This window comes from Nelusetta ayraudi, unplaced genomic scaffold (assembly GCF_046127955.1).
Source record: "Nelusetta ayraudi isolate G7.1 ecotype Tasmania unplaced genomic scaffold, CSIRO-AGI_Nayr_v1 ptg000010l, whole genome shotgun sequence".
Taxonomy (NCBI): Eukaryota; Metazoa; Chordata; class Actinopteri; order Tetraodontiformes; family Monacanthidae; genus Nelusetta; species Nelusetta ayraudi.
Genome location: NW_027466060.1, coordinates 1284774 through 1305569, shown reverse-complemented (window position 1 = coordinate 1305569; position 20796 = coordinate 1284774). Strand labels below are relative to the sequence as shown.

The 20796-nt window shown below is 45.3% G+C and overlaps 1 protein-coding gene across 2 annotated transcripts; it reads left to right on the top strand.

Annotated features, from left to right (window-relative positions):
• The first annotated feature begins 852 nt into the window (after positions 1-852).
• egflam (EGF-like, fibronectin type III and laminin G domains) lies at positions 853-20770 on the top strand. 2 transcript variants are annotated; one of them, XM_076019564.1, is made up of 25 exons: positions 853-1367; positions 5221-5330; positions 6457-6543; positions 7120-7146; positions 7305-7422; positions 7528-7663; positions 8978-9144; positions 11904-12016; positions 12162-12397; positions 12809-13002; positions 13652-13752; positions 13850-13950; positions 14608-14752; positions 15226-15415; positions 16425-16550; positions 16758-17001; positions 17437-17548; positions 17703-17819; positions 18004-18184; positions 18472-18495; positions 18687-18765; positions 18863-19006; positions 19426-19509; positions 20031-20134; positions 20231-20770. In XM_076019564.1, exons 1-25 carry the CDS (start codon positions 1262-1264, stop codon positions 20380-20382), a joined length of 3198 nt encoding a protein of 1065 aa, XP_075875679.1. In that variant the 5' UTR covers positions 853-1261; the 3' UTR covers positions 20383-20770. The 2 variants fall into 2 exon arrangements, with proteins under 2 accessions (XP_075875679.1, XP_075875680.1); XM_076019565.1 differs by lacking the exon at positions 18472-18495.
• Positions 20771-20796: the final 26 nt, after the last annotated feature.

Here is a 20796-nt window from a genome sequence, read left to right as displayed (position 1 = left end):
GAAGACTATTGAAAGATTCCTTGCTGAAGAGAAATGTTGCCGTTCCATTTAGTTGCAGTGATTTCTCTTTGACATTTACAGTCTTGATCTCCTCTCGATCTCGATACCCTCCAGTCTTGATAATGTCCTGGTCTCGGTTGGTGTCCTGCTGGGTGGAGGGTTACAAGTACAACCGCTGCACTCATTGAGAGGCTCAGTCTTGTACTGGACATGTCAAAATACATTTAATATCCCAGTAGTCCCAGCCAGGCATGGTCAGACATGCCTCTCTCTCTCTCTCTCTCTCTCTCTCTCTCTCTCTTCATCGATTTGCTCGAGCCTCCAGCCTCCTCCAGTTACCCCCCCCCCCCCTTCGTCCCCCCCCTCACAGCCCACCACTTCCTCCCTCCTTAGCTTGAAGCGAACAATGGACAGTTGTTGTCACATATTAATTAAGCGCGTGCAGCACTCGCTTTGGGGTATTTTTTAATTAACGGGCGCATTCCCCCCCCCCCCCCCGCCCCCCCTCCTTTCTTTGTTCACTGTTGGCCGAAAAACACGTGCGCGCGCGCAAGACAGCGTACACTAACTAACGGAGTGTGTGGCGTCTGAGCGGCTCCCCTGCCTCTGCGTCAAGACACGCGCTCCATCTGTGTGTGTCCAGCGCGCGGATTAGAGGCTCATTATCCTCTTAGCGCTAAAATGGCCCCGCGCTCCTGCGCCCCGCGCCTCGTCTCATCTGCTGCCCAACGACGCGCGCCCGGAGCGTGACACGAAAGCGAGACCCGTGCGTAACAGAGAAGGAAAAAAAAAATATAAATAAAAAAAAAACACAACACAACACAACAACAAAAAACAGAAAGAGATCGCGCCGTTCGTAGTCGTTTCGCGTGACGCGTGCGCGCGGTCGGTCCTCCTCGGCTCCACGCGCCGTGCGCCAGCCAGCCAGCCAGCCAGCGCGCCTGTTTGGAGCGTCCAGTCCAGCCCACTGATCTTGTGTTGAGTGTAATCTCATCAGTGTCACACCGGCCGCTCCGCTCGGACACTCACTTCCTGCCTGGACTCGGATGGCGCACGCAGCCCAAATTTGGGCGACCAAACGACTTTCCCCCCCACCTTCCCCGTTTTTTGCCTTGAAGAAAGAGAATATACATACATACCACACATAAGTCTATTTTGGACAGCAGAGAAGTAGGCTGGGTGTAGTTACAGGAGCGCTTGGACGCGCGATAAAATGCACGTTTGACCGCCTCGAGAGACTCCGACTACGAGAGGTAAAAACATGGACTCTACATGCAGAGACAGGAGTCTGTTGTACTTGCTGCTCTTTGCAATATGCACAGCCAGCGTCTGCATCTGCGCCAGAAGATCAAACGTTCGCAGATCCGGTAAGTTCACCCACTGACCTTCATATCGGAGCAGGTGTAATGGCAATAACGATCAGAATCGATAAAAAAGAAACGCTGCGGATTAGCGCGCGCGCTTATCTCCCGCATTTGTGTGATTAAACGCATCTGCACTTGTTTTTATTGCATGGAGCAAAAATAATGGAAGGAGGGTTTTTTTTTTTTTTCTTCATCTGTATTTCAGCTCACAACTTAACCGATACATTTAAAGCTGCTCAATTTTTATTATTTATTTATTTATTTTTGTTAATGTGAGACAAAACAAGTCAACTTAGCTCTTAGTGTGAAAGTTTCTGCTCTTAACCATGAACCGATGAGGAACGTCCTGTTTTCCAGAAGGCGCAATACAGACATAATCAGAATCATAAGGCTTGTGGTTGAGACTGGGGGCACATATTATACTGCCTTGCAAATTAAAGTCCATTTTGGCCATATTTCTGCACCTCTGAGACATATCAGACTCCGTCTGCAGCTCCTTTCTCCGGCACAGATGATTGATTGGATGTTGATTTATGTACACTCCCGCCACTCCCATGTAAAGTCCCCTGTCGCCTTTCTTCTCTGTCCATCACTTCCTCTTCCTCTGGCTGTCAGTCTCCTCTGACTCCTGCCTGGTGTATTTCTACCTCAGTCACTCCGGCGCTCCCGCAGGCCGTATCCGATGGACTTTAACTGTGGTCCGCCAGCACAGAGAAACTCTTGAGTGGCTGAGGAACCGTCAGCATGACTGCTGGTGACATGTGTTGTGTGTTCTTTGTTTTCGGTCTGTTTGGGAGGTCTTGAGGCTACGTTCAGAAGAGAAAAAAAAGGGAGAATGTCAACAGCACTCAATGTCTGGAGGAAATACGTCAACCTTTAAATAACAACAGTGTTGAGAATGAACGGTGTGTCTCCTGAGGTGGTCTTTGCTTCAAGATTCTGACCGCGTTAGTTCAACGTCAGAATTATTTAAAGAAACCTGGTACAACTCTGTGGATTCACTTTTATTTCTGTCTCGGGGTTCTGGTTGTGAAAACAATGCCTATTTCTCATAATCAATTTTATTTGCCAATTCAAAGTAAAATAATAATGCAGACATACTTGGCTGCTTTCTGTCTGTCTGTGACTCCCGTGTCCTCATGGTGTTCTCGAGCCCCTGCAGAAGTGCAGCATGGCGTTACAGATTGATCGGTGATCGTGACCCCGTCGTCAAAAGAGCAGCATTTCTGCACGACTGACTCTCAGGAGCTGAGCTGCGGGGGACAGAAATGTAGAACAGGTGGTCTGGCCCGAAAAGGACATTTTCTAAAGAAAACGTGAACGTGGACTTTGACTTGCATTCGGTGGGCGAGCTCATATCTATCTATCTATCTATCTCAGTTAATAATCGAGCAGCGGATATCAAGACACTGATAATCCATTCAGACTGAAACGTCGGCGATGCTCAGTTGAACGTGAACCCGTGAAACTTGTCGGGACTTTGGGAAACCTTTGGTTGGAGAATTATCGGAGCTGGAAACCGGATCAGTATTCAGTCGTTGGCGGCCGCTCCAACCTGCCGTCACCTGTCACACCCGTTGCCGCAAGTGTATCGTCAAGACCTCTTCCGGTATTGGCGTCGGCCTCTGTCTCGCGGTCATGGGACATCCACTCTGCAGGCGGCGAGCGTGTGACTGGCAGCGGAGAGAATCCCGAGTGCCTTTTAAAGAGAGATTCTCCCAATTCCCATGTGCTCGGGAGGCGTGCGGGTCAAGGAGCACCTCGCCACTTAGGTCAAGGACAGCCATTTTTAAAGGGGTTGAGGCCTTGGATTTTTTTTTTTTTTTTTTTTTTTGGGGATGCGCCTGTGCGGAACCGTCAACGGTGATCTGCCGCATAATGATCAACATTAGGACGGACGGTTTTAATGAGCCTCCGCTCTATCTGCTCCGATTCTGGGGGCTCGGTTCACTGAGCCACGCCCCCAGGGAGATACGGAGGATCAGGAGCTTCAGCTGACATATTGAATTATTCGCTCGAGTGGAGGTGAAGGTAGAAGGTTTTGAGGAAGCTGCGGAGGCTTTCGAGGAGAAGAATGGATTGAAAACAGGAAGTGGATGACGGTTGACTTGAGGGCAACGCCGTGAGGCGGGGAGGGGGAAATAAGTGGAAACGGCAGTGAGGACGTTGCTGTGAGATTACACTTGGTCTTTTTGATCCCAGTCGGCGTATCCCTGCAGATTTTGGTCATGCTTGGCTGTTGATTGTCTTTTTCATACAACTTTAAGAGGCTTTTAGCTGGGGATGCAAATAATCGATTAATTCATTAATCGTTAGTTGATTGACCTCATCGATCGATTAGCCATGTATAAGGAACACATTAACCCTTAAATAATGTTGAGGTTCCAATGTGACCCATTTTGAATGACTTTAAGCTGACTTCTAGTGGGTCACATTTCAACTTTTATTTTTATTTTTATTTTTTTAAAAGTTGTTTGAAAGTAACTTCTATTGGGTATATTATGACCATCACAGTATCTACAGTTATATCAATAATCTACTGTTATAATGATATTAACTACCCATATCAAAAAATGTTCATATAATTGAGCCCAATTAAATTTCATCGATTAAATTCTTAACTGACAATTAATCAATAGTTGATTAATTGTTAACATCCCTACTTTTAGCCCATTTCCCAGCATAATGACAATGCATCAAATCAAACTCGCTCCAAGGTCCACCTTCAATATACAGTGAGAGTTTTATTTCGTTGTGCGTACACATCACACCAGAGTTCGAAGCTAGCCGAGGTGTGAAGTGTCTCAAATGAGCTTTTGCGATGACACGGCCAGCACAGTTCTCGACGCTTTCAGTAAATGTTATTTTGAGGCTGAGGGTCACGCTTTCCCATTGAAAGGCCGATAGCGCATATCCAACAGGTCATCAGGCATGTTCATGATCCCTGTCTTTCTTCAATAAGAGGCCCATTAAGGGTTTTTTCAGGTCACAGATGGACACTCGAAGGCTGATCGCAATCTTGTGAAGGGCCATTGAAGCACCCGGGGTGGTGCAACTTCAACCATGAGAATTACAACATTTAAACTCAGAGACGGCCATTATGCCTTCCAGCGTTAAATACAAATACAGACTGAAGTGAAATCCAATGTGTAATTTATTTTTGCTGGGCAGGCAGGCTGGTAGCGCTCATTTAAAAAGCTCTGAGATGTAAGTCTGCTTTAAAAGGTCTTCTGTGTTTAACTTGGCTTTTCTATTCTTCAATGATAATATTAAATAATAGATTTTATTTATAACGAACTTTATATCTGCGGTCAAATCTCGAAGTGCACAATGGACAGCATCCTGTGGGAAAAAGAACAAAAACGGCAGCGCAATCTTTTATTTATCATTTCTAACTGTTTTTTTTTTTTTTTTTCAATTCCTGCTGGTTCTGAGTCAATTATTTATTTATTTATTCATCTTTTCTTTGATTAAGACATCTTTCATCACCTCCTCACCATCCATTCCTGCGCCCGCCCTGCCTTCTTGTTTTGATATTTCATCACCCTGAGCACTTTCCGTCCCCGCGTATTCACATTTCCTCCCCTTGTCTCTTCTTGCCAGCACTTTTGATGACAGCAGCTCCCAAAACCAAATCTCTGTTTTCGCTACTCGGTCCTTAAAATGACAACTAGAAGTAAAACAATGAATCCCACAGACTGTGTGTTTTAACTAGACCCACAACCTCTTGGACCCTACAGTACGTACAGCCTAGACGGTATGAAGACGACGCCACGGTGTGGTTGCATTTCTGCAGTTGCGTTTGTTAAATTTGTTCACAGATTCCGTTCCTCCTTTTTTGTTGTGGCGCCCTCAGATCGGCTCAGTCCGCCGTTGGACATCCAGCTGGAGACCATAAACTGCACGGCCTTCAGCGTGCGATGGAAGATGCCCCGGCGACACGTGAGCACCATCACTGGATACAAGGTGGTCCATTTTTCTTTTATTTCTTCCTCTTTTTTTTTCTTTTTTTTTTTTTTACAAGACAAGCAAACCATTAGAGAGATACATTATTTGGTCTAATTTGTGCAGAAAAAAACCCTGCTACATACGCTCTCTCTAGTGGCGTCTTTGCTTCCCTCCCAAACGACTAAATCTGATCCATACGAGGCCAAACCTAAAGCTGAAAGAAAGAGTCTACACACAGCAACACACTCCTCTCAAGAAGCATCTCTTATGACTCACAGAAAGGTTTTCAATTTGACACACAGATATGTTTTATATTAGATTTCCCGTGTTTTTCCTCCACACTTGCCCAGTTTCTTTTCCTTCTCCTATTTTTGTCTTTTTGCAACGGCTTTTAAAGTGTCCATCATGTTTGTTGTCCTGCAGTGTGGAACTTCCAGATTGGACTAATATGTTTGAAATTTTGACCAGCTCTGACAGTGGAGGTCATGAATTAGAGTCTAATGTACCAAAAGTGACTCTGCACTGACTCTCTCTCTCTTTCTCCCTTTTTTGTGTGTCCTGCAAGAAAATAAATGTGCAGTGATGTGTAATGTTGTGCTTGTGCTCCAGCCTTGTGGCACAGAAAGTGAACTAAACAATAAACTCAACAGAGGTTTATCCTATATATTCTTTTTTCAGTCTTTGGTACATTTCCACATATTGATGAGTTCTAATTCTAATTCTTTGCCCTCTGTACTTTTATCTACATCCATCTTATTGTGAGTTTGTTTATAGTCGGTCATTAACAGAATGTGTTGCAGTGTGTGTGTGTGCGTGCGTGTGTGTGTGTGTGTGTGCGCGCGCGTACGTGTGCGTGTTCTTCCTTGGGCCATATGTCTTCACTAAGAGGATTACGCAGCTACCTAGATTGCCCACTACTAACTGAACATGTGTGTTCATTTGTCCAGTCAGCCGCTTTATTTCTGATTCTGTGCCCCCCCCCCGCCCCCCCCTGAATATCCTTAACTTATTACGTAACGTTAACATCACTGTTACAGGATTCACATGGTAACAAATACCAGTCAGGGGAGAGATTGACAGTTTTACGCGAGTCAACCACGTCCCTGTGTATGTTTGTCATTCTGTGCGTCTCTGTAATCTTCAGGTCTTCTACACGGAGGTGAGAAACGGCCGCCCGTCGGGCGCCGCATCTTTATTGGAGGTGCCGCTCAGCTTGGACATGCTGACAACTGTGAGTGGAGCAGCGACATGCAGCTTTATGGCCGGCCTCTTTGAGACAGTGCTGCTGCAGCAAAAAAAAAAAAACAGCGTTCGACCACTTACGTGACGACCACAGCCTCACTTTCATCCATTTGTCGTACTCCTCGCCGCGTGCAGAGCCTCTGTGTTTGTATTCAGGACAAAAAAACAATTTTGAATCCAGCATTGTGATCAAAAAAAGATAAACAAGTTAATAAATTAAGCATAAAGCCTGGCCGCTCAGCCTTCGTCTTGTTGGCAACAAATTCCACGATGACACCAGATGAATTATGAATGAATTAATTCCAACAGGATTCGTGCGCCGCCTGCACAGGCTATTAGAAAGAATCCTTCACCAGCCAAACAGCAGAACTTAGTTGTAAACAAATAATAGATTTGCTTATTTATTTTATTTTATTTTATTTTTTTTTATTTCAGGGTGTTTGTACAATTGCAGAAGTCCAATACATTCAAATAAAATGATTTGAAACTTAAAGTAAATGTAAATGTGAATAATTTTCCCCTGAGACTCATTTCTTATTCTTTCTCATTTCTCATTCTCACAAAGGGCCAATTCGACGGACAAGCCAGCTTTGTGAGTATCATCGCTGAGCTGAGAGCAGAAGCACCCTCACATTATAGCGGATGTCTTTTGTATGGATATTATTCACGTCAAACTTTCATGCAGAGAGAAAATACTGAGGCGTATTTCTCTTTTATCGCCCTTCCTTTCATCCCCGTGGCGTTTTCCAGGATGTGCATGTGGGCAACCTGAAGGTGAACTCCAAGTACAGAGTCAGTGTCGGAGCATACGGCTGGGCAGGGGAGGGCAGGCCGAGCGTGCCCAGAGACGTCAGCACCGCCTCACATGGTAAGAGTATGTGAGTAGAAAGGCGTTTTTTTCAATGGGCCGGCTCTCTAATCGTCACTTCAGTTTGATCATTTTACTCACTGAGGTTGTTGTCTGCCATCTCAGATCAGTGCATGCCACCGTCGCCTCCCATGCAGCCCGCCGTCATGGCTGTGTCTGACACCGAGCTGGCCCTGTCGTGGCAGCAAGGAGAGAGCGAGGGCAGCGCGCCCGTGCTTCACTTCCTGGTGGCTTACATCAGGTCAGTCCTGGTCAGCTGACCAGCCGCGAGTTGGCTTTACCGCTCCATCCTTCTCCGAAACCCCTGCCGTGTTTGTCATGACTGCCTGCCGTGTCAAAACTCTGCCAGATGATATTTTGTGCTGCTAAAAGCTGCGACTACACCAGCCACCCGTTCTAATTTTTATTGAGCCATTGTGCCCTGTTCATTCAACTGGTATTTAGTCATTTCTTCCTCTGTGGTTTTTAACCCAGCAGTGTGGCCATTCCCATAATCTCCGCCGTCTTAAACATAAATGAGACAGATTGAGTCTCTAATGCCGTGAAGCTTTCAAACTTGTCAGCAGTGGGATCAAACAAAGACATTTAGCCTTTAGCCGTAGCAGAGAGTAAAGATGTTAAAACAAGTGTGTGGCTGTTTGGTAAAAATCTGACACAGCTCTCTTTTATAGTCAATCTCGTGAGGCTTCGTTAGGGTCTGGTCATCGTCACCTTTTTTTTGCCTCGACACATGCTAGACACAAACAAAACAAATTATACCCACAAGATGCACGCGCCCACACAGAAAGACTCATTTTCACATGCCAGGGCTTTGTGCGATGATGTCTGGAGAGATGATGAGTAATTTAAAAAAAGCCTTATGTTCTCTTTTGATTTGTCACACAAACAACTCAGAACGCTCACTGTAATAGTTTCCAATAATACGTGCTTAAAATAAAAGCGCTTTTCTGATGGTATTAAAGGGAAGAAAAGTTAGGATTTAAAGGTTATTGGTAACGCTTACATGTGCAGCCTCAAGGCTGTGTGAGAGACACACAGAGACGGAGGCAGAGGAGCTGTCACTTCCTGTAAGAAAGCAGGCATGAGTCAGTCTCTGTTGACGCATGTGGGGGGGGGGCATTTTTCAGCAAAAAGAACCGTCTCAGAGGCAAATCTATCTCAGAGGAGAGGCATTGCGTGTCGGACAGGACAACCCCGCTCAACAGATTGTTGTGACCCCAGGCAATCACACTCAGCCCACAAATATGTCTTCTCCAGATGGGAGCTGCGGATTGAATAGAAGTCATGAATCTGTGACTCTGGCCATGGAGTTTGATAAAGGTCAAACAAAGTGTGTAATAATTATTAATGATAATTCTTAGAGTATAGATAGTATGATATTAATTAGTTTCCCTCCTGTCTGCACTCAATCAAAACTGAACTCTGCACAGTCACACGGAGGGCCCTTTTTTAGGGACATGAACGAGCCTAAAAAACACAAAAACAAAAACCTCACCCCTCACATGAATATTCCATCGCAATGTTCTGCAAAATGTCAAGCTGTTCCTCCTCGCAGGCCAGAGATGGACACAGAGTGGACGTACATCCGCGAGCCCATCGAGACAAACTCCATGGTGCTGAAGGGATTGTTACCGGAGACCGAGTACCAGTTTGTGATCCGGGCGGTCAACGTGCACGGCGCGAGCCCACCCAGCCCCATCAACAGCCCCGTGCGCACCCTCAGTAAGTCAGACGTCATGTGACGGCAATTCGGAGCAAAACCCCCTTCGACGTTATCAATCTAATCAAAGCGATCCAATCCTCTTCTTTTCTGGTGACCTCCAGCGTTGGCTAACGACCCGGAGCGAGGCAGACAGTGTGTCAGTGTGTTTTTGTGCCGTGACCCTACAGAAGAAAGTGGATGAAATACATCTATTTAATGATTTATCCACTGTTAATATGATTTCTTCAAGTGCGACGGGCCGAATTAGAAAGCTTAACGGGCTGCATATGGCCCCCGGGCCGCAGTTTGCCCTCGCCTGGCCTACTGTACAGGCACAAAGCAAAACAGTCATTTACTTTATTACTTGCGATGCGGCCGGTCGGTTGGGGGAGGGGCACCAGGCCGACAGAGTGAGCTTTATCTGGCTGGACCGGGGGACCGTCAGCATCTCAGGTGCTTACAGTGTGTGTCAGGCTTCGGCCCGGTGATTACACGCGACCATTAGAGTCAAACTGCAATTCAGTCTCAATCACACAACCCCTCGGCAGTGTCCCACTGACCCGCAGACGACGCCAGCGACTCCAGCGGACGGACGGACGGACGGACGGACGGGCGGTCTGGCTGCGCTTTGCACGCGATGTTAGCTGTCAAAGCTTTTGCAAATTGGCCCGATTGAAGTCCCGCTGGGCTGCCCCCGGAGGCAGCGAGACGGAGGATCAGGGCGACAGAGAGGCAGAGCGGGATAATGTGAGAGAGACATAATGTCAATGAAAGTTGGAGCGAGATGGGGGGGAAAAAAAAAAAAAAAGGGCAGACGTCGGAGAGGACAGACGGGTGGGGAGGCGCGGTTGGTTTCTTAGCGAGGGGGATAAAAGCGGGTTACGCCAGAGTCTCATCAGACAGGATTATGGACGGGTTGCCAGACCCCTTCCCTGCCCGTCCACACCCCTCAGGGACGCACACGCAGACACACAATGCAGCACCGCTTGAGCTAACTGTGATTTGGAAGTGGGGACGGGGTTGTTGTGTGTGTGGGGAGGGGGGGGTCAGATGACCAACATGGTTTTGTTGTTGCTCTTCTCTGATTCTCTGATTCTACGTGTGCGTGTTTTTCGTAATTGGAGACTGGACAGGACGAGAGGGAGGAGGGACGGGGGTTGGGGGCGAGGAGTGGGGGAGTGTTACACAACAGAAGATTAGTTTAACAAGGGATTTTTTTTTCTTTTTGGAACGCCACAAGCCCCAACTCCCATCCCTGTGGAGCATCACTCAGATCCAATGTCATTTTGCAGCACTGATTAACTCCTTAAATCTTGACGTCCTGTCAGGCTTATTACCACATCTGAAAGCTCAAACATTTATGTACTGCAGGTGTGTGTGTGTGTGTGTGTGTTTATATATTCCTCTCTTTATTTTAAACACCCACTGAATTATTTCTCATATCTATGGGATATATTTCACATATTTGTCTGGGAAAGGGCATTAAAAGGTTAGGTAGGATAGATAGATAGATAGATAGATAGATAGATAGATAGATGGATGGATAGATAGATAGATAGATAGATAGATAGATAGATAGATAGATAATACAGACAGACAGACAGACAGACAGACAGACAGATAGATAGATAGATAATACAGACAGACAGACAGACAGACAGACAGACAGATAGATAGATAGATAGATAGATAGATAGATAGATAGATAGTACAGACAGACGGACAGACAGACAGACAGACAGACAGATAGATAGATAGATAGATAGATAGATAGATAGATAGATAGATAGATGGATGGATAGATAGATAGTACAGACAGACAGACGGACAGACAGACGGACAGACAGACGGACAGACAGACAGACAGACAGACAGACAGATAGATGGATGGATAGATAGATAGTACAGACAGACAGACGGACAGACAGACAGACAGACAGACAGATAGATAGATAGATAGATAGTACAGACAGACAGACGGACAGACAGACAGACAGATAGATAGATAGATAGATAGTACAGACAGACGGACAGACAGACAGACAGACAGAGACAGACAGATAGATAGATAGATGGATAGATAGATGGATGGATGGATGGATAGACAGATGGCACTGAACACACTCATTGTCTTTTGCCTAAATTCACTCTATACACTTACAATGAATTTGTTTTTTTTTTTAAATGCCTCTGCTTCTTCTCACTATAACCTGCCGTTGTGTATCGAGGAGAAACATTTCGGTACATGCCGCTGCAGCCTGGCTACAGGCTAACAGGTAGAGAAGCCAGTGGCTGTTCACACTGTCCTAAATTATCCCGCCATCACCATCGTCATCGTCATCATCATCATCATCATCAAGTGAAGACAGCCGTCGTCGAAAAATTGTCTGTGCACCTCACACGCACGTTGCTGTTGTTTCCTTCCTTCATTCTCAACTTTTGCAAGTCTGGAAGTGTGTGAGGATTCTGTCAAGTGCTCATTAATTCCATTTCAGAGTCCTGAGGGACTCGTCCACTCCGAACAGTATTGCATGAACAAAAAAAAGTCCTGCTCCATTTTGTTCCCTCGCTCTCAAGAATGTTAATGTTAAATTCTATTTGCAGTCCTTGCTAGGCGCGTGTCTGTCCGCTCCCTCCACCACTTTCTTTTCATGAATTTTTATCAGCATTTGAACATTTAATTCCATGACATCTTAAATCATTCAACTCATATCTTTTAAGTCATCGCCGCAGCTTAAAACTGTCTGAGCCTAAAACCGTTTATTGACACTTTGAACAGCCGCGTCGGAGGCCGGCAGCGGCGATTACGGGCGCTACATCACAGATTCCAGGATCAGAGACGAGGACGGCTTTGACATCGACGACTCCGACTATGACATTTTTATTGAAGAGGTGGGTCTGTGGCAGCCGCAGCCGGACATTTCATCATTCTAATGCATTCCGCTCACATGTGAACGCTACGCCAAGTTCCGTATCCATGCCTCCACGCTCACTGTCGCTGGTGGTGGTTTGTACCCCCCCCCCCTCCCCACTCCAGTTGAAGCCGTTCCCTGGTGTCGGCCAGGACAACAGGAAGTCGCAGCTGCGCTCGCGCTCTGGCCCGTCGCCCGGCCAGAATGTGGTTTACCGTATGAACACAGTCGCTCCTCCGAACATCACCGCCACTCCGGTGTCAACCACCACCTCATCCGTCTTCCCAGAGTTTACCAATCTGGTTTTCCTCAGCACCACCGAGCCCACCACCACTACGATTGCGCCACCTGCCACTGTGAGGTGAGTGTGATGAAGATGAAAAGGCGGTTGGGATGAAACTGAAAGATTCATGCAACTTGCTGATTGTTTCTTTGTGGTTCTGAAGTAATTTCAATTGCATTTCCTTGGGGTTTGCTTCCGCTAAAGCCACTATTTTCTGCTTTCATGCCCTGCGTACAGCTCAACTCTTACACACGCAGAATAGAACAATGAAATGTCACGTCCATTAGAGAAGTCACATTAATCATCATCTGGAAGAAGTGCAGTGAGGCTGGGCTACTTCATTTACTCTTAGCTGCTTTAATCGGCGGGGATAGAAAGCAAAATCCACTTGTGTAAAATTCAATTAGGTATAGCAAACTCTGCGAAATTATAATTCAATAATGCTGAAATGAAAAGTTTTTATTTGTCTTGTTTTATCTGCCCGGCTAGAGTGACCGTCGCCGCCACCACGACCACCCCACCAACCATGTCCCCCTGGAAAGGCGACGTGCCCCGCGTGTACGAGCTGACCTGCGACGACACCGTGTGTCCGCCCGACAGCTTCTGCCTCAGCGACTACGACGGCGGCGGCGGCTCGCGCTGCCACTGCAACCTGGGACGCAGCGGCGACACCTGCTCCGACGGTGAGAGAGATGCAGTGTTGGGAGGGTTTCCTTGCACAGCAGCTTACAATTACAAGTTACCCTGTTGAAAATGCAAAAGTAGTGTCATTATTTCAGTTACTTTTGTCAAAGTAGTGTAACTAATTACAGTTTGATTACTTTTCTACGTTTTTAATTAATGTTCTCAACTGTTTAGATATGACTGTTGAGCTTCCAGCAGCACTCAAAACAGAGAGACACAATTCAGCTGGCAGGCGAGTGGTAGGGGGCGCTGCAATTCCAAATTAGACGGAAGAGCCAATCAGAAGCAGCAGAATTGTCACAAACTTTCATTTGTGGAGGGAAACAGAAAAGGACGGTGCTCATGCCAAGCCAGTGCACGAGAAAACCATGTAAAGCAACAAAAATAAAATGATTAAACATAAAATCCAACCTTTTTTTTTTGTTAAAAATTTATCAGATGTAATTAAAATTGTAATCATGAATAATTCCACAGGTAACATTTTTTGCAATAATGTTACTGATTAAAATGATCTTTATGTTGTAATTAAATGACGTAACAATGTTTCATGTAGCTTGTTACTCCTCAACTCTGGAGAAATGCCCTGCACACATTCAAGTCAAAGTAAAAGTTCCTTGACCGTCATTTCATCCGTCATCATCTCTCCAGTCATACAGGTCAACTTCCCCAGGTTCTACGGTTACTCTCACATGAGCTTTGAGCCTTTGAAGAACTCCTACCAGACGTTTCAGATCACCGTGGAGTTCAAGGTAAAACACTGTGTTGGCTCTGAGGGTGTTCTTTTTTTTTCTTTTTTTTTTTTTTTAAAAGGGTAAATAAATCCTAAAAAGGTTCTCTGTACCGCAGGCTGACTCTGAGGACGGCCTGCTGCTGTATTGTGGGGAGAACGAGCACGGCCGGGGAGACTTCACGTCTTTGGCTTTGGTGCGAGGCAAGCTGCACTACAGGTACAGTAACCCAGAGGCGGCAAAACTATTCACATTCTGTCCTTCAATAAAAGTTCAGATACTTGTGTCAAGTAAAAGTAAGAAAGTGCAGGATCTGAAATCTGAAATGTACTGAAGTAAAAAAAAGTTCATTTAATTTGAAAAGAGATTGAACTGAACTGGCCAGAGGTCTTGATGGGCATCTGGATCATTTTAACAGCTTTGCTACTTTCAATGCTGACCAGTGAGCCATTATTAGATGTTTACACTTTTAATAACACAATAAAAAAAAAACAACACACTAAAAAAGTACTCAAGGTACAAATACGTTAAAAAAAACAAAAAAAAAAACTTAAGTACAGTAACAAGGTATTTGTATTTCGTTACTTCTCACCTCTGAAGAAAACCGACTTTAGAATAATGGTGGAAAAATCCAAGGACACGATATCTAATGAATTTAAATTAGGAACGTTTAAAATCCAGGGGGGAATTTCATTTCACAGACAGCTATTTTGTTCCGTTCGTGATAGAGTGGGTGTAGCCACAATGATTTACACTTTAGGATAATTAGTTTTTACATTTAAAGATAACTTTGGGGCGTTGAAGTGATTTATTTATTTTATCCATGACATTATTCCCCCTTCCCATCTCACTGGTCCGTGCATTCCTGTCCCTCAGGTTTAACTGCGGGACGGGAGCGGCGCAGATCATCAGTGACAGCCGAATTGTGGTTGGTCAGTGGCACACGGTCACCGTCTTCAGGGACGGAATGAGCGGCTGGCTGCGGATGGACAATGACACTCCCATATCAGGACGCTCACAGGTGATAGAATAAAATAGAATAGAATAGAACACAATATAATAGAATTAGGGCTGTCAATCAACTCTTTTTTTAAAATTGCGATTAATCACAGACTCTTCATAGTTAACTGCGATTAATCGCGGTTTGAATTGCATGTGTAAAATTCTGTTATTTTGCATTTCGAGGCAGTTTTAAGTTAACCCAATAAAGTAAAGTGTTTTTTTTTACCAGAAATCGGCCAGAGGGGCCGACTACGGGTTAGTATAAGGGACAAAAAGGCTTACACCGGGTTCACACCGGACGTAGAAGCGCTGTAGCCAGCCAGCCTTGTTGCTATCTTTTGTGTGCGTGTGCTTGTGTGTGTTTTTTTCTTTTCTTTTCTCTCGCACTTTGTTTAGATACACAAAGTATAACGTACACAAATATAATCGCAGATTTGTCAATCGCGGTATTTTATGTGTGGCTCTCAATGTGTGGCTGTGGTTTTCCTTCAGGGCCAGTACAGCAAGATCACATTCCGATCTCCACTGTACGTGGGCGGATCCCCCAGCGCCTATTGGTTGGTCAGGGCTACTGGAACGAATCGCGGTTTCATGGGCTGTATTCAGAGTCTGACCATCAACAGCAAGGCTACGGACGTCAGGCCGTGGCCGCTGGGCAAAGCTCTGAGCGGAGCCGACATAGGTGAGAGTGCAGTGGGTGGGGTTTAGTTTGTATCGTCTGGGTCCTGCTGCTGCTGCCTCCGCTGCATTTCAGCGGTAGTTTGCAGCAACACTCTTGTATTTTTCTTTTTTGTTTCAAATAGACATCTGAAAGTTAAAGTGACCTTAGTTCTTTCAGATTTTTTGCATTTTCTTTTTTACAATCATACCCCCATAGACTAAAGTGTGACCGCTGTGTACCCGGCCCACCAGTGACACACACCCAGGCACTAGTTTGATGATGTGGTTCTTTACTGGAGTAGCTGCAATGAGTAGTTCTAGACTCACAAATATGTTGTTAGCACCTCCACTGGAACTGACGTCATTAGCATGAGTGCTAACAGAGCCTGGTTTCCGGTTATATTTGGAGACTTGTCGGTTACCAGAAGATGGCGCCAGCTAACCACTGATTACAGTGAATACGCCGAAATGACAGACTATGCATACTTTAGCAGGAATTTCAACACTATAAAGTAAGTCTTTCTTTAACCTGTTACATATGGAAAGGGTAGCCCATGTAAACCACCACCAGGCAGGTTTGGAAAAAGTGTTTGGTTAATGCGTATAAACCAGTATGTGTGTGTGTGTGTGTGTGTGTGTGTGTGTGTGTGTGTGTGTGTGTGTGTGTGTGTGTGTGTAGTTGAGAGTGCTTTGCAGACATTTTCTTAACTGTGACTGCTTCATAAACAGGCCAGAGAAATAACTTTTATTATTTTTTTCTATTTGAATTCAGCTGGCAGCAGCTGGCAGCAGCCACCATCAGCGTAAAAAGACAAACACAAGGAAAAAAAAAAAAATCCAAGTCACTAGTTTCACATAAATCATACAAGTATAAATGCTTAATCTAATAATCCATTATTTTTTAATGATTTATTACACAGCTTAACAATAACTATTTTCTTTTTAATTAATAGAGAATAAAGTGTTTAAAAAAATAAAATGAAACCTCATTTTTTGACATGATTTTTTTTCTCCCTGCCTCTCTGTGCCAGGTGAGTGCAGCTACAGCGTGTGCGACCAGGTCAGCTGCTCCAACGGCGGCGTGTGCTTTGCCAACCGTGCCGACGGTTACATCTGCCTGTGTCCACTGGGCTTCAGGGGAACTCTGTGCGAGGAGAGTGAGTGGATTCTATCTCTTGCAGCCTCTTCTCACTGACCACTTGAAAACAACAAGAGAGTTGAGTCCAGCTCTGAAAACAGAATAGAATGAGGATTTCTATTTTTAAACTCTATTTACAAATACAGTGGAAGAAACTGCATGTTCCTGATAAATGTTAAGAATACATTTGCAGCCGGCTCTGACTGTGACTGACTCTCCTCTGCAGATTTCTCACTGTCCTCGCCGCTCTTCAACGAGACGGTGTTTTCTTACGCCGTCATCCCCTGGCCGCAGTCCTCTCGCAGTTACTTGTCCTTCATTGAGTTTGAGGTGACATTCCGCCCGTCCACGCCTGACGGGACGCTGCTCTACAGCGACGACTCGGCCAGCGGGGACTTTCTGGCCATCAACCTGGTGGACAGATACGTGGAGTTCAGATTCGACTGCGGCTCCGGAGGAGCAACGATAAGGTTGTGAAAATACATCATCACGAATGACAGTTGGAGTGTACTGCCTACTAGTTTCTGTTCTTTGTTATTTAATTAATCATTGGAGATTCAATCACTGTCGTGCTCCTTACGTTGATGTTGACCGATGTTGACGCCTCTTCTCTTTGCTGCTGCGGTGGCCTTGCCCCACCCCTTACTTATCATAGTTCTTGATAATTAAAGATAGCGTTGAGGTTGTGAAGTATGGAATCACAGGAGTGCCAAAATTAATCATAAAAATAAATGAATAGATAAATAAATTAAAATATAAAGGTACATTTTGTCTTTGTCTTTTCCCCTTTTATCATGTTTTGTGTTGTTGTTTTTATTTTATTTTATTGAAAAGCAATTTTTCCTCATTGGGTGCCTATGGTGAACTGTGAAGATATACCCTTAACTGATTGATTCTTGCTGCAGGAGTGAAGAGCAGATCAGCCTGGACTCGTGGCATGAGCTGAGAGTGTCCCGCACGGCAAAGAGTGGCATTCTTCAGGTGGACACCCAGAGGCCAATCGAGGGGATCGCTGAGGTACGACTGCGTTTTAGTGTTTTTATACCTTCAATGGGAAGGTGACATTTTTTGTTGGTTGGCCTAAATAGCCATCATAGTAAATGAACGCTGTCATTTATTATTTCATTCATTTATTTTTTTTTACTCTCTTATTTTGTTTGTGACATTTCAGGGAGCTTTCACACAGATCAACTGCAGTTCGCCTCTTTATGTCGGTGGAGTGCCGGATTATGGAAAAACTAAGACGATGGCGGGTGTGAAAAAGCCCTTCACTGGAATTATTCAGAAGGTGTTCAAACACACACATTCACTCTCAAACCCACGCACGCACGCACGCACAGCCAACCTCTTCTTGGAAAATGTAGTTATCTGGAGGAAAAACATTATTTTAAATTGTTTTTTTCTGTGTGACAATCAAATGTATCAATGTAATCAATGTATTTTTCTGCTTTGTGTGTGTCTCGTACTTTCAGCTGGTGCTGAATGACCGCACCATTCCAATAACCACCGGCTCAGCTGGCGGAGTCAATGTGGCCAACTCTGCTCACCCGTGTGTGGAGAGTCCCTGTGCCAATGGTGGCACCTGCAGACCGAAGTGGGACAGTTACGAGTGTGACTGCCCCCTAGGGTACGACGGCAGGCACTGCCAGAAAGGTCAGCTGCACGTTTATGTGTATATTTTGCTTAGAGAAAAAACACGTTTAAATGCTTCCGATTAAGTGAAACCTTCTTACATTTTTTTTTTTTGCTCCTATATTATTTTATATTTCAAACGTTTAAATAACGCCTTTGTTTTTGTGTGGTATGTAGCTCTGAGTGTGTGTTGAGATGATTGTGCATGTGTCATGTCAATTTCAAATCATCATGGAATATCAAATAACATGACCTAATCCGATAAGCCTGCCTGTGCCTTCTTTGTTTTTAATGCTTTCAATGAGCAGAGTGTGGGAACTACTGTTTGAACAGTAAGTTTAATTCTAAAAATGAAAAATATTACTAATCTCTGTATTTAAAAAAAAAAACATAATAATGATAATAGTATGTAGGTCTTTCCATTCAATAATCTCTCATTTTATTGCTGCCAATTCCGAGTTGTGTGTTAGTGCTGCCACCTGCTGACGGTACAAAGTAAAACACTTATTTTCCCGCCTTCCAGCCGTGACTGAAGCCATCGAGATTCCACAGTTCATTGGCCGCAGCTATCTGACGTACGACAACAGGGACATCCTGAAAAGGTTGCGTTTTTTTTATTTAACCACTTTCTTTTCATTAATCGTCGTGTCTTCCTCTTTAAAAACATCATCACGACATGACGACTCTTCTCATCTCCAGGATATCTGGTTCCAGGACCAATCTGTTCATGCGTTTCAAGAGCACGGCCACCGACGGCCTGCTGCTTTGGAGAGGAGGCAGCCCACTGAGGCCCAACAGTGACTTCATGTCTCTGGGGCTGCAGGAGAGCGCACTTCTCTTCAGGTGAAGCCCGCTGACTCGAGTTGCCAACCGTCCCTTAAGATACACAACTGGCCCGTATTTGACAATGAAACGGTGCGTCGGGTTTTGAGTCGATACGAGACGGGGGTTCGTCTTCTCGCATTTCTGAGTTGTTTTTTTTTTTTAAACATTCGTTTAATTTTCGACGCAAACTCGTAATCTACGCCACGGTCATGGCCCTGAGCACTGCAAGCAGGCGTCCTTTATATTTTTCTGAATGGAAAGTTGACAACGCTAAGCCTATGACGTCAGTGCGACTTGAAATGTCCCGGGATTTATTCACAGAAGTGGCGTGAATCGTGAATCGTGAATCGTGAATCGTACCCGCGCGCTTGTGAACTCAGTGCGGCTTGTTCGACCGATTGAGCGCAGTGTGTTTTTTGTTTCCCCGTCGCCCCCAGCTACAACCTCGGCAGCGGCACGGCTAACATCGCTGTCAACGGGACCTTCACTGACGGCAAGTGGCACCGAGTCAAAGCTGTGAGGTACGTGTGGTGAATTCTTCTGGTGGATTCAGGTGATGTAGATGTCGAAGGAGTCTTCACTGACACAGACTTAGTTGGATAAAAACTGGTTTATGTCAAAGAAGTCAAGAGTCAGACAGGCACCATGGAAAAGCCCGGGGAGGTCTCTGGGCCAGATGTGAGCAACTCCCATGATGCTTTGTCCGCATCCCCTTTTATACCTCCCAACAAGAAGAGGAGGAAGATCCAGGATATGGGGAATGTATGCATTCCATAGTTGCACCCCTAATGGCCATCTGGTCTAATCTGATAACAGTGATAGTAACAAACCCATACATGAACAATAAGTCACCTTTTTGGGAGGTAGGCAGCTTGCGAGTTCACATCCTGCCATATATCAAATGGTGTCACATGCATAGGAAGGCAGCAGTAGTTTCAGATACTACATACGTTACAGGAAGACTGTACAGTTGAGGTCCTGCTCAGTAGCTCCCCGGCACGGTTGGACTGAGGTGTCGATGGTCGCCTGCCTCTCCCTGCAGGGACGGCCAGTCGGGGAAGCTGACGGTGGACGACTACGGGGCGAAAACAGGGAGGTCGCCAGGAAAGATGAGACAACTCAACATGAACGGACCCTTATATGTCGGTGCGTGTGGGTCTCCTTCACCCAGAACCCAGCGGGCCACTGTGGATAGAACGAGCCACTTTCTCTCACACAATGTCCTCTCTGGTCTCGCTCAAGGTGGCATGAAGGAGATCGCCCTGCACACGGACCGGCAGTATGTTGGAGGCCTGGTGGGCTGCGTGTCCCACCTCACCCTGTCCACCGACTACCACGTGGCGCTGGTGGAGGACGCCGCCGACGGCAAGAACATCAACACCTGCTCCAACTAGAGGGGAGTCCCGGAACACTTTCACCAGGACTCATTCAAAGTCGACCTGCTGATTTTCTTCTTCATCTTCTTGAAACTGAATTCCAAAAAAAAAAAAAAAAAAAAACACTCGACAAAGCTCGGTCTACCAATTTGGGGCTGACAAGGTTAAACAAAATGGTTTTGGCACATGATATTTAAAAAAAAAAAAAAAAAAAAGGAAACTCCAAAGCATAAACACACTGGAATGGACAGAAAAGCACTCTGGCATCATCTTTGAAAAACCTTATGAGAGACATTTTTTCTTTGGGTGATAACAATCATATTCTTCTTATTCTTTTTTTCTATTGTAAAAATCTTTATTTGGTTTGACTGGATGGAGACCAGCAGTGATAAACTTCCGCGTAGAAGGTTTTTTTTTTCTTGCCCTAGAGGA